This window comes from Siniperca chuatsi, linkage group LG13 (assembly GCF_020085105.1).
Source record: "Siniperca chuatsi isolate FFG_IHB_CAS linkage group LG13, ASM2008510v1, whole genome shotgun sequence".
Taxonomy (NCBI): domain Eukaryota; kingdom Metazoa; phylum Chordata; class Actinopteri; order Centrarchiformes; family Sinipercidae; genus Siniperca; species Siniperca chuatsi.
The window spans coordinates 27056529-27070055 of record NC_058054.1 but is presented as its reverse complement, the minus strand read 5'-3'; the positions used below and the strand labels follow the sequence as shown (position 1 = coordinate 27070055).

The window sequence follows — 13527 nt, the reverse complement described above, 5'->3', positions numbered from 1 at the left end:
CATGGGAGTTTGCCCAACCAGTCCACATGTGCTTTGTGGATCTGGAGAAGGCATTCGACCGTGTGCCCCGGGCGCTTTGTGGGGAGTGCTCTGGGAGTATGGGGTCCGGGGCCCTTTGCTAAGGGCTGTCCGGTCCCTGTATAACCGAGAGCAGGAGCTGTGTTCGCATTGCCGGCAGTAAGTCAGACCTGTTCCCGGTACATGTTGGACTCCGCCAGGGCTGCCCTTTGTCACCGGTTCTGTTCATAATTTATATGGACAGAATTTCTAGGCGCAGTCAGGGGCCGGAGGGTGTCCGGTTTGGGAACCACAGGATCTCATCTCTGCTGTTTGCAGATGATGTCGTTCTGATGGCTTCTTCAAACCGGGACCTGCAGCATGCACTGGGACGGTTTGCAGCCGAGTGTGAAGCAGCTGGGATGAGAATCAGCTCTTCCAAATCTGAGGCCATGGTTCTTGACCGGAAAAAGGTGGTTTGCTCTCTTCGGCGTGGGTGGGGAGTCCTTGCCCCAAGTGGAGGAGTTTAAGTATCTTGGGGTCTTGTTCACGAGTGAGGGACGGATGGAGCGTGAGATTGACAGGCGGATCGGTGCAGCGTCTGCAGTGATGCGGGCGCTGTATCGGACCGTTGTGGTAAAGAAGGAGCTGAGTCGAAAGACAAAGCTCTCGATTTACCGGTCAATCTACGCTCCTGCCCTCACCTATGGTCATGAGCTTTGGGTAGTGACCGAAAGGACAAGATCGCGGATACAAGCGGCCGAAATGGGCTTCCTCCGCCCGAGTGGCTGGGCGCTCCCTTAGAGATAGGGTGAGGAGCTCAGTCACACGGGGAGCTCGAGTAGAGCCGCTGCTCCTCCACGTCGAGAGGAGCCAGCTGAGGTGGCTAGGGCATCTGATCCGGATGCCTCCTGGACGCCTCCCTCGGGAGGTGTTCTGGGCATGTCCCACCGGGAGGCGGCCCGGGGAAGACCCAGGACACGCTGGAGGGACTATGTCTCTCGGCTGGCCTGGGAACGCCTCGGGATCCCCGGAGGAGCTGGAGGAAGTGTCTGGGGCGAAGGAAGTCTGGGAGTCCCTGCTTAGACTGCTGCCCCCGCGACCCGGCCCCGGATAAGCGGAAGAAGATGGATGGATGGATGGATGGAATATGATTTATTTTACTGACATTTCAGATTTGTTTCCAGTGAGATATTAGTTTATATAGTGACTGAGTTGTAAACATAGTTGCTGCTCTAGAAACATTTAGTTATATTTAATAATTCTGTTGTGAATTTGTTGTTTAAAATAATATATCTTTTAAAAAGCAATTATTTAGTAATGAAAAAGAACCGATAAGAGCATTGATAAGAATAGAAGTATCCATAAAATGCTAACGATACCCATCCCTACTCACGAGAAAATGGCGGCGGGTAAAGACAGAGTTTATTTAGATAATTTGTCACTCACTCACAGTTAGAGTTCATCTCTGGGGAGAAGGAGGGGGGATTGTCATACCATCTTCGATATGCAATAATGTTGCTTTGCATCTGTGACACACTGTGTCCTAGTTCTGATTCATTTACTTTTATTTATAAAGATTTAACATGACAATTAACTTTAGTTTTTGTTGTTTATTAGCAGTTATCAAATAACAACAATGGGCAAGTGGGGGGGGAACCTTTTAATGTTGAACCTTGTCATAGAAACATTTTTCAATATATCCAACCAGTAAATTATTTGTTGTTTGGTATGATTTCATACAACTAAGAACTTAGGTTTTTCGCCATTACACATAAGTGTACCATTTTGCATCTTGCCAAGTAGATAAGTGCTTTGGAAGGTGTTGCGACAGTGACGACAAAAGCATTATTTGTCTGCAAGCTTCAGCTCTACAGTGTCTCCACTAGGCTGCACTGCACATGTAAATGTGTCGCTTTTCAGATGTCGCTCAGAATCTGGCTTTCAATCCTTTTATCGGTATTCTATCAAGTACTATAGACCTTTTTCACACGGAGCACAGGTGTCCTTGATAACATTAAAAATGACAGCATTGCATTTAGCTGAGCTAGTTCCAGGGTCCTGGTATTATACGTGCTGGCTCACTGTCATGGCTTATTGGGACACATGCTGGAACTGAACTAGAAATGTGTTTCACCTGTGCTTCTCCTTCTCTGACAAGTCAAAATGTCTGCTGTGGAAAAAGGTCTATACCAAGCTGAAGTCCGAATCTGCACAGCTGAACTCGTCTTACGTTGATGTATAGCAAAGTTTTTTGCTAAGTTTTATAGCAACTGTGTGCTTCTGCTACAAAAAGTCTATGTGGTTTGCTTCAGCTTGAGCTGAGATTAGCTTCGCGCTGCATTGGACACAGTATGGAGCTGTGTAAATGACTTGTACACAAAGTGCAACTGATATTGGACAGTAGGAATGATTAACAATTGATAATGGACTGATCACTTCATGGTGTGTAACGACGTCAAATGTATTGCATGTAAAAGAGTCAAGTGCTGTAATTCTTGTATTGTTTGTCTGTCACATCAGATGAAAAACCTGGAGATGCAGCCAGGAGAGGAGCTAAGAAAGGTACCATCATGCAGCCGCTTGCATGAAGCTGTGCTGTGTTGCAGTGTAGGCTAGAATAATGGATGAAGTTTCAACTACTCACAACTCAATGTGGTCTTAGAGTGTGTTTATTTGATAAACAAACAAAAATCCTCCAGGTTTGTTATATGAGTGAGTTATTAACCTGTTCTAAAAGGGTTGATTTGCAGTGATTTAAAGATTTTATTTTTATTTTTTGCATAATTCTGTGCTTGATAAGTAAAACTCATTTTAAACCTGAGTAGTGTACAAGAGCCCCTTCATTTTTGCACATTTTTTAAGAAACTGGTGTAAATCCTGTTTAATGCTGTTTTACACCAGTTTTAACTGAGTATAAGATAGCAGCGTAGTCTACAAAGTCTACACACTGCTTGGTGGTGAAAGTAAGAAGAGTATGGCATGGCATCCGTCTTGCTGTGGATAAATATGGTCCTGATTCATCCACAGACATGCACACGCCTGCCTGATGTGTGGTGATGTTCAATAACGGAGTAAATTTGAGCATGGTCTTTGTCCTAACAACTAATTTTTACAAGTGGTGAAACACCAAACAGTGTTGTTGCTCATCCATCCCAGAAGCCTCTCCAACCAAGGATGTCGGCTGGAAGCTTCGGGAGGCTCTAAAGCAGCAGTTGGCCATCATCCACGAACGCGTGGAGGCCAAGAAGCTTGCCAAGCTGGCTCTGGCTGAGGTCAGACAGCTCTTGGCCAAAGAGGAGGAGGAGAAGGTGCTGGAGCTGGGGAGGAAGGAAATAATGGCCAGAGTGAAGGAAAGAGTGGCAACTAGGCTGGAAGAAGAAGAGGAGAAGATAGAAAAAGAAGAGATGGAGAAGGCTCTGGAAAAACTAAGGAAGGAAAAAGCTAAACAACAGGATGGGAAAAGGGAAGAAGAGAGCAAGGAGGAGAAGGAAGGGGAGAAGAAGTCAAAGAAAGGAGTAGAGACAGAGAAGTCAGAGAAAAAGGGGGAGGGAAAGAAAGCACAGGAGGAAGACAAGGGGAGAGGGAAAAAGTCTGTCAAAGAAAAAAGAAAGAAAAGCAAAGCTGAGAAATTGAACAGAGGAGACAGGAAATGAAGTTGGAGATAAGGTTTTAGAGGAATATTTTGGTCCCATCGAAAGCCAGTGTTAGCCATTTTCAACATTAGGGTGCACGTCATTTTGGTACTGACCAAAATGTGTCTGTTGCACATTTCAAAACCCATCATGTGCTGAAAGCTGGAATCAAATGTCTGGTCAGACTCATATTTTACTTCAATTCCTGATTTGGATCAAAATTTTGCCAATGTTTGTTTTTAGCAAAGTTCTTGTATGAGAACAGATAAAAAGGAATTTGTAGAAAAATGTTTTATAAGTAATGCATCGAAAAATATTTTGGTATCGGCACCACAATTCAGGTATCTTATCAGCACTATAAAGATTTCAGATTATACCCAGACCTATTTGGCCTGTGTATAGATGGAGTGGTTACCAACTGGTTCGTATTCATGGTGCACACGTGAGCTAATTTACCATCTACTGAATATTATTTCACAAAATTAAAGCTAAAATAATGTGCAGTTGAGGCTTTTAACCCAAGATGACAACAACATTTCTTTGCTGAAAAGGTTAAAGGAAAAAAGTCATTTTCCAGCTAGACTGGCTTGTTATGTTTGGTAAATTTTAATATATTATGTGTCGTAATTACTTTGGCCATGTTCTGGAACTGGCTAGCTAGCTACTTCTATGTCCATGCTACTAGCAAAAGAGAGACTCTCGAGGGACTGCAATGACCCAAACAACCAAGGTCACGTAGTGAATAGACACCAGCTTAGTCACTGCCCAGCAAAAGTACTGTGCTGGGAATTTGCTACACTTTTCAGTTGGGAACTATCCAGTTGGGAATAACTGGTGTAGATTTTGTAGCCAGTCTTTTTTTTTTTTTTTTTTTTTTTTTTTTTATTATCTTTGTCCTTTTTAGTTAAAGGTTGAGGAAAGACTGGTGTGATTGGGAAGGATGGGAGTAATGGAATAAGGATTAAAACTGCAGCAGTCAGAAAAAGCACAGCAAGATACTCTAAAGTGTCTAAAGTATCAAGTGTGGTGTACTTCAGTGTGCATGAGCATGTTTAGATTTGACTAGATTGAAAACATTAGGCTATGTAACCCATCAATTTCTCCACAAAATGTGCACATTTTTCTAAATTTAGAGAGATTTGTGTTCCACTATCATAAATGTTATTTTCTTTTGTCAATAAAGTTTCTGGATCCATGTAAGTGCCTCTTTTCTAACATGTGAAAGCCAGTCTTCTGTCTGTGGTTCCACCAGATGCTTGTGTATAGAAATGGAGATCATACTATGAATCTTTATGACCTCAGACCAACATCCAATTTAGACCTACACACTACAAATGACAATTCATTTGAAAACAAAATGACTTGGCGGCGCCACAGTAGCTCACCTGGTAGAGTGCGTACCATGAATCAGGGCTGAGTCCTTGATGCAGCGGCACGGGTTCGAGTCCAGTCTGGGCCTTTTGCTGTTCCTGTAAACCCCCCCCCCCTTCTGATTCTCTCTATCTCTAACAAAAATTAAGCAGAAATGACAAAAATCTTTAGAAAACAGAATTACTTGTCAAAAATGTGTTGAAATGTAACAAGTGTTTGACAAACCATAATATTTAAATATTGTGTTTATGAAAAACTTCAGTCAGCAACAGAAACCCCATGCCTTTTTTAGATGGTTTGATAGGAAGTGTGGATTCATGTGAATGTTACCAATGTTATATGATGACCTTCTTACTGTATTTGCCGCACACATTTTTACTTACAAGGTCCTGTATAAGATCATGTACTGTGCATCACATCCAAATCTCATGCATGCCCCATTTTGCAGCAATACCAGCTAGACTTTATGTATTGTATCTTCATACTTTTGTGTATGACACCATAAAGCTGACATTTAAAACCCCAATAATTAAATATGGGCTGATGTTTTTCAGTATGTGCTCAATCAAGGACTCGGCACACTCACACACACATGTACATGTCCTGTGTCTATACTGTACACATGATTCCTGCCAACAACATGTGCATCATCTCATGTAGGACTGAAAGAGAAGGCTGTTGTCGTCACATCCCGTCGTGAAGAAGCTTCTGCCCCAGTGGAGACTCCCGAACTGACACCAGAAGGTACCACACATGTTCATTATACACACATTATCATACACACACTTTCCCTCCGGTGTCATTACAATAACATGTTGGTAGTAGATAATGAGAGAACAGGGAACACTGGTGTTGTATGGTGACAGATTTTCCATATATCGTTGGGCTCATCAGTTGGTGGTATTGGTTTTCAGTAACGGTATGGCAGCATCACATGGATACCAAAACCTCACATTGGGCCTTCAGTTTAAAGGCTTTGTGTGTTTTTGTATTTCAGTAGGTGGAGTAGAACTTAAGTGACAACTATGCTCTTAAATTTGAATTTATTTTGATAAGGACATGAGCTTGATTAAACGTGTGATTTGATAAAAGAACCACTATTTGAAATGTTTGCTAATAACCAAACTTGTTCCTTTTACATCAAAGATATGTATGAATATTAATAAAATCATTAAAATTATTAATATGGATCAATAATTACGGGGCACCATCCTGGGATCAAGGACCAATAACCAAACATGAAATACCTTCTCAAAGGTGGCTGTCCACCTAAAAATTTAAAGTACTATCTTACATTAATGGGTGGACAGTGAAGGATGAATCTGAGCACTGACCGTCACAACCAGCTGTTATTACAACACATACACACAGTAACCACAGGCAACTGCTCTTTAAAAGATACAATAGAGTTTATTTAACCTTAGCACTGATTAACAATCATTAACTTCAGTCAACAACCACAATCATCTATTCTAAACACAATAAGCATACAACAATCAGCAGGCATAGTTTTTTTTTGGGGGGGGTGCGAGGAACGTGGCGGACGTGACCATGCAGGTCTTCGCCACACACAGAGCCAAAATGGCGGGCAGACCTGCGAAACTCTAAGGTGCAGAGCCAATATGGAGGACACACTTTATTTGTCCTCAGGATAGCGTGCAGCTTAGCGTGGTTATGCTACCACGCTATCTGGGTCGTTTAAGGTGTGTGTGTGTGTGTGTAAGTGTCTATGTACATGAAGAGGAAGGTACAAGTAATCTCAAATGTCATGGTAATGCACAATAGCTGTCCCTTTATCACACAGGAACCCGGCAGCAAACTTTCATTCAACAGGCGTGTTTCTGGACTTTGGATTGATAAAGCAGTCATTAGCTTCCACAGTGGCTAAAATAACAGTTAAGCGGTCCAACAGCGTGGTACCACAATTGAACATGCTAAGCACAAAAACACAGCAAAACAGGACACTGTGGTCCATTACTTCCCACAATAAGCAAAGCACAATTCACAACAATGAAGCTTAGATGAAATAACACAGTTATAAAATCTATCTTTGCTCAGACACAAGCATCACAATACTTTAGATCGCTCTAGGTTAGCGATTTAATGCGTCAGTCTGTTTGGTTGTCCGGTGAAATCCTCTCAGGCTCAGATCCTGACGGAGTCGGGTCCGCACTGTCGGCGGGTTCAATGGCAAAACTGTTCCTTTTGAGTGGCAGCGGAGGGAGCAGCGGCCGACTTTCAGCGGCGGTCTTTCTCTCCATGAAGAAGCTGTAAAACCTGAATCTTCCTTCTGCAGGTACTGGATCGTTATGGGGAATAACGATCAGGATCCAAAAGTGTGTTCAGCAAACACAAAGCAGTCGGTTGCTCGTCCGGCGAGTTGACTTTCCCTCAGCAGTTAAAGTTCACGTGAGCGTCTCCTGAAGTAAATGAGGCTACAATGGGAAGACGTCGAGCAGTGTTGTGCTCCCGACTTTATAGAGGCGATGACATCATAGCTGCGCCGGGATTTCATGCGTTGCATTGCGTGTCCAATCCAATAGGAATCCGGTGTTTTTAGATTCAGCTGAGATCTTGCGTTGGCATCAACCATTATCTCGCATCAATCTTACACCTAAGTTTGAATTAATGGCTGGTGCTCTCCGTTCAAGCCTTTTTAGGTGAAGGCTTCACCTTCCCCGAGTTGTTAAAGGTATTTGTTTGAAATGGAATGTTAACTGAAATCCAAGGTCTTTGGCCAAGTGTGGCTTACGAATGACACATTTGCCAGTGCTTATGTGTAACAATAAATACACTGCTAATGTTTAATGATAATTGAGTTGAGATTAATGGTGATTGAAAAATGATTATCAAATCAGTCCTGTTATCAGTTATTTATTAAACCTGTAAGTCTATCGGTGAATACACTGAGCATATTTTATTTATAGTAACAACACTATTTATAAATAAACTGCTGATGTGGGTTCTTCACACAGTATCTCATTTGTCTGTATACCATAATAGTCTTTTAGAGACATTTCTAAAACTTTATTATTTTCAGGGCTTTACAATGGCATACATAGACTTTGAATAAAAAAGGCACAAAGTTGGGATAAAATTACTTTTACATGCAAGAAGACTGTATTTCTAGTAATTTATTTGACATATTTCTGCTGTATTTGTGTATATAAACTATTATTTTTGAGTGATTATCACTAAAGGTTTGTACATTTATATAGGGACCTGTGTCATTTTTCTTGTAATTTGTGTTCTGGCTTTACATTTTGTTAAATTGACAAAATATATTGTAGGTAGATTTTCACATTTTATTAAAACAATTCTGCTTAGTGGATCATGTGTAGCAGTGGACCATGTAACATAGAGATAAAAAATAAAGTGCTTTTTGAATTTTAAAAATTGAAGCCTTTTGGGTCACTGCCCATTCATTCGCACACAATTTTTCCTTCAACATCATCCCCCTCTCTCCTCAGCTATAGTCGAGCCTGAACCTGTGCCTGTGGAAGATGAAATTGAAGCTGCTGTAGCAGAGGACACTTCTGCACCACCAGGTACGTGAGTGTGTATGCGTGTGAATGCCTTCATGTGACATCACTGTTGGGAAAAACTGGTGTTCATCAATGCAGGCAGACAGTCTTGTTACTCTACAGTATAGCTAGACAGTGTCCCCTCTGCACTGTTAAGACCCACTTAATATGAAAACCTTTATCTAGCAGCACTGGATATTTCAAGTCTTTTCACTCACATCTTGTAGTGTTATCAGGCTGAATGAACATTATAATTTTCTTCTCAACACAGAGTTATTTGGAGTGCCTTGATGATATTGTATCTACTGATTGTTATCTAGTCTGTCGTGTCATCTTTGAGAAAACTGGAAGTACTTCACTGACTACCTGATGTTTAAAACTATAAAGCTGACGTTAAAGATGTTAAACACAAAATGCAAGCACATTTGCTGCAAGGGTGCCACAAATTGACACGGACAGGACTCTCCCCATTACAAGGCATGGAGTCAGTTGCCTCCTGTAGGATGGCCCCTGCAAAACATATTGTGACATTGCCAAGCTGTGGCGTGTGCGTGTGAAGGAGAACCTGTACAACTCTCTGCTTGTCCCTCTAGAGCCTGAACCTGAGGTAGCAGCTGAGCCTGAGGTGGTTGCATCTGAGCCTGAACCAGAACCTGAGGCTGAGCCAGAGCCTGTGGAGACTCCTGAGGTTGGTACAGGCCAAATTGATAAATCAGTGGAGCAGGGTCCAATCGCAGACAGCCATTTTTGGATGTTCTTTCAATCTTGATCCTTTTCCCTGCTCAAAGTTGAAATTGTAAAATCAAATGTTCACAAGAATTTTTATATTTAATTAATTAGTGAAACACTTGGTCCTTAAGGGAATCAGTTACAAACTTGCACAAATACAAGTGTGAACCTGTTGATGACATTTAGGTGGTGTATTCCTTTTCAGGTGATTGAGGAGGATCCAGAGGTGCTGGAGGAGGAACCTCCTGCTGTGGAAGAAGATGCCCCTGTGGAGGAGGCTCCTGTTGAGGAGACAGTGGAGGAGGTATGTAGTTTGTTATGGGACTGCTACTTAATCAATCAACATAAATGGAATATAATAAATGATGATGTCCAAATGTCATTGTTGTAGACAGCCTTTTGACCACATGAAAGTGATTTTGTCAGATATATCCATGCCTGTTCTAACAGCTAATGTGAAAACCTATATCTTTTTATAACCCTTGACAATGATGATTAATTCAGGCTGCTCCAGTTGAGGAGGAGCCAGCAGCTGAGGAAGTTGGAGAGGAGATGATGGCAGACCAGCCTGAAGAGGAGGCAGCAGCTGAAGAGTTTGCAGAGGAGGTGGAGGAACTGGCGATAGAGCAGGCTGTGGAGGAGGAGGCTGCTGCAGTGGAGGAGACCAAGGAGGAGGAGGAGGCTTTTGAGGAGGTGGCGTCAGAAGTAGAGACTGTAGAGGAAGAGAGCGCTACTACAGAAGAAGCTGTCGAGGAGGCAGCTGAAGAAGAGGAGGCAGCTCCTGTAGAAGAAGCTGTTGAGCCCGCTGAAGAGGAGGCAGCACCTTCACAAGAAGTTGTTGAAGAGGTAGTGGAAGAGGAGGAGGCAGCTTTTTCAGAGGAACCTGCTGAGGAGCCCACTGAAGAGGAGGCAGCAGCTTCAGAAGAAGCTGTTGAGGATGTGGAAGAAGAGGAGGCAGCTCCTTCAGAGGAACCTGCTGAGGAGCCCACTGAAGAGGAGGCAGCAGCTTCAGAAGAAGCTGTTGAGGATGTGGAAGAAGAGGAGGCAGCTCCTTCAGAGGAACCTGCTGAGGAGCCCACTGAAGAGGAGTCAGGTCCAATAGAAGAAGCTGTTGAGGATGTAGCAGAAGAAGAGGAGGCAGTGTCTTCAGAAGAAGCTGTGGAGGAGGTAGTGGAAGAGGAGGAGGCAACTCCCTCAGAAGAGGCAGCGGAGGAGGCCGCAGACACAGAGGCAACTCCAGAAGAAGTAGTGGAGGACCAAACAGTACCAGGTAAAGAGGAAAGGATTTGAGTAAAAACATGAGGTATACAGTGGTATCCCAACATTTAGCATAAAGGAATTCACTTTCTGGCGGTGTGTTAGATGACAAGATTGATACTACTCTCCCCATTAAAGGGGAACTCCACCAATTTTACACATCAAAGTCTGTTTAAAGGTCCTGGGAGTACTTCTGCATATATGAAAAAAGTTGTATAAAACCTTCTGTGGCTCCAGAAGGAGCTGCGCGAAGTCTGATAAATGTCCTCAAGTGATGTCACTTGAGTAAAGGTCGGCTGGGGGTGGAAACACTGTAGCAGCCCGCTCCTCATCTCTGCTTGAGGCTAGCGACTTGGTTACATTCGCCGCTACTAGCATAACACACCCGGATCTTGACGATGACGAAGAACGTGTAATAAAAAAGATGATGTCTTTGGTTCTGCTGCATCGTTTTTGATCTTCTTCTTTTTTTTTTTTTTTTAACTGTCCATTGTGAATCCAACAATGCTAAAGGACTGTAATGCTAAATTGGTGTGGTATTCTTTTTAAATATGAAGTTACAGCCAGTGCTTAGCTTAGCATGAAGATCGGGAACAGGTTGGAACAGCTAGCCTGGTTCTGTCAAATTGTAACAAATCCGCCTACCACCATCTCTAAACCAGACTGATTAACACATTAGACCTTGTTCGTTCAATCTGTACAAAAACCAAAGTGTTTAAATTTAATTTGCAGTTTTACAGGTGGTTATGCACCAGACTGTTTCTTGGCTGTGACCAGTAACTTCCTGGAGTCTCCGCTTGTTGCCTGGCAACTGCTCAGAGCCAAAAAATAGTCTGGCACATAACCCCACCGTAAAACGACAAATTTATGTTTTTACACTTGGGTTTTTGTCTGGATTTAAAAAATTGGAAATAACATGTAAATTAAGGAGCTTTAGAGGTGCTGGTAGGCAAATTTTGTTTCCATTTGACCGGGCCAGTCTAGCTGTTTCCACCAGTTTCCACCAGTTTCCAGTCTTTGCACTGGCTGTAGTCTTATTTTTGACTGAACAATATGAGAGTGCTATCGATCTTCTGATCTAACTCTTTGCCAGAAAGTGAATAAGTGTATTTCTCAAACTCTCAAGCATTAATATCTAAAAATACAGGACCTGGGGAAGAAAGGCGTTGACAGATTTGGACAGCTTTATTCTGTAAGAGCTTATGAGTAGAACTCTGGTGTCTGCTGGCCATCTGTTCTGATGGCTTGGTACATTAAATTGTTGTGTTTGGTTCCTGTCATCAGTTTGTCAACAACTGTAGGTGGACTAAGAATATGCTGTAGACTGTTTGAGGCTTTTGTTTCTTTTCAGCTCATTGTCTTGTCTTTAGTCCACTGTCAAAGCCTTGCTGTAGCTGTCAGTGGTCACCATGGTGCTGAGGTTCTTGGTAATAAATCCATTTCCACCACATAAGCAGCTTCCAGTCTGCCGGATACAGAGCTTGTCCAACAATGGATAAAGTAGCTTCATCAGCCAGTCATAACTGATAACCATCAGGACAGATTAAAGCTGAGGAGGGTCAATGAAAACATTTGACTTCAGTACACACTATATTGTCTGCTAGTATGCCAGTAGCATTATTCAGGGAAAGTAGACTTCTGATGAGATTTTTCTCTCGCTCTTGAGATATTATGCTGAAGTGTTAGAAATCTGCTCTCATGTAACTTAGTGTCTGCCATGCTGTTAGCATGAAGCAATGGAGCTGATGATCCAAGGATGATTTTTTTATGTTGGTGTTGTACCAGTGCTGAAGTATTGCGTTAACTGATTCTGTTTCTCGGAGCATACGGTTGTTCATGGTTTCAAATGTTTTTTGTTCCACAGTCACAGAGACAGAAGAAGCAGCACACAAGGTAGAAGAGGCAGCAGAAGAAGGTGGGTACACACACACACTTGACATCTAATGGCCCGAACCAAGTAAAGGGGATAGATGTACTGTACATTTAGTGGGGGCAAAAGCTTTGTGAGGTGATATCATTATAATATTTTTAAGATCTTGTGGTTTTACTTCTGCATGTGTGTTTCTCTTTGCAGCAGCAGAGTTTGTTGAGACAGAGGAAGAGATTCAGGAGGAGCCCACAGGTAAACATTGTTTTCAACCAACTTCATGCTCGTAAGGATGACTTATACAGTATATGACCTTAGTGTGGAGTTTTTCTTGTTTTGAGTCCACATTAGTCTTTTCTGGTTGTTTTTGTAAACAGTTTTTAAGAGTAGGCGGCTTAGTGTGGACATAATCAAACGTAAAGGTTGCATGTAAATTTGTATTCATGGAGGCTTTGTTCTCACTCTTATCCTGGCATAGAGATGGAAATTCTGAAAAATTATGTAATACAAAGGCTACAACAGCTGTCTGCAGGAGAATGTCTGCTGTGATAGTCAGCTGCACTTTGTCTGCTTTTACAGAATCACATTATCTGTTCGGTTTGTTTACTAGAAAGCTTCAGGGCTGTACCCAACTCAGAATGTTATCATACGAATCAGATTTGGCTGTTCAATACTACTTCTTTTCATATAGACTATCAAGCAACGCTTTATTAAACTGCCAGATCTTTGTACGGGGCTCGGCGGGACGTTCAGGGTGACGGCAACGTTCACGTAATATAGTAAACGAGCCAAGTTAGCCCTCCGAGCTCCAAAAAGGGGCAGCCCTAGAAAGCTTGTGAAAGTACTTTTGTCTTTTTTCCACGTTTCCTGAGAGCGGAATCCACTCTGTTATTCTGCTACAGATGCTTCAGTAGTGTAGGAAAACCCACTCCAGACACGTGTGGATTCAAAGTAGGAAAAAGGTCTTTATTGCATGCATTACAAACAGTACTTCTGCATCTTTGCCTACATCACACTTATCAAAATAAAAACATAATGAACTGACATTAATTATCAGATTGTAACACCATATGCCACCATATCTGTAACACCTTACCTTACAATGTAATGCACATTCCAACGCAATACAATCAAAGTGCAAGAATAG

The 13527-nt window shown here is 42.3% G+C and overlaps 1 protein-coding gene across 17 annotated transcripts in view; it reads left to right on the top strand.

Moving 5' to 3' along the window:
• The window catches only part of asph (aspartate beta-hydroxylase), a 38839-nt gene that overhangs the window by 22406 nt on the left and 2906 nt on the right, over positions 1–13527 (top strand). For 9 of the 17 annotated variants that reach the window (XM_044218638.1, XM_044218642.1, XM_044218648.1 and 6 more), the window contains 8 exons: positions 5664–5747; positions 8474–8551; positions 9121–9215; positions 9462–9560; positions 9761–10526; positions 12378–12428; positions 12588–12635; positions 13283–13342. In XM_044218638.1, coding sequence (XP_044074573.1) covers positions 5664–5747; positions 8474–8551; positions 9121–9215; positions 9462–9560; positions 9761–10526; positions 12378–12428; positions 12588–12635; positions 13283–13299 — 1238 coding nt within the window. In that variant the 3' untranslated portion in view covers positions 13300–13342. The remainder of the gene's footprint in view (positions 1–5663; positions 5748–8473; positions 8552–9120; positions 9216–9461; positions 9561–9760; positions 10527–12377; positions 12429–12587; positions 12636–13282; positions 13343–13527) is intronic. The other 8 variants (XM_044218646.1, XM_044218644.1, XM_044218636.1 and 5 more) reach the window with 5 other exon arrangements.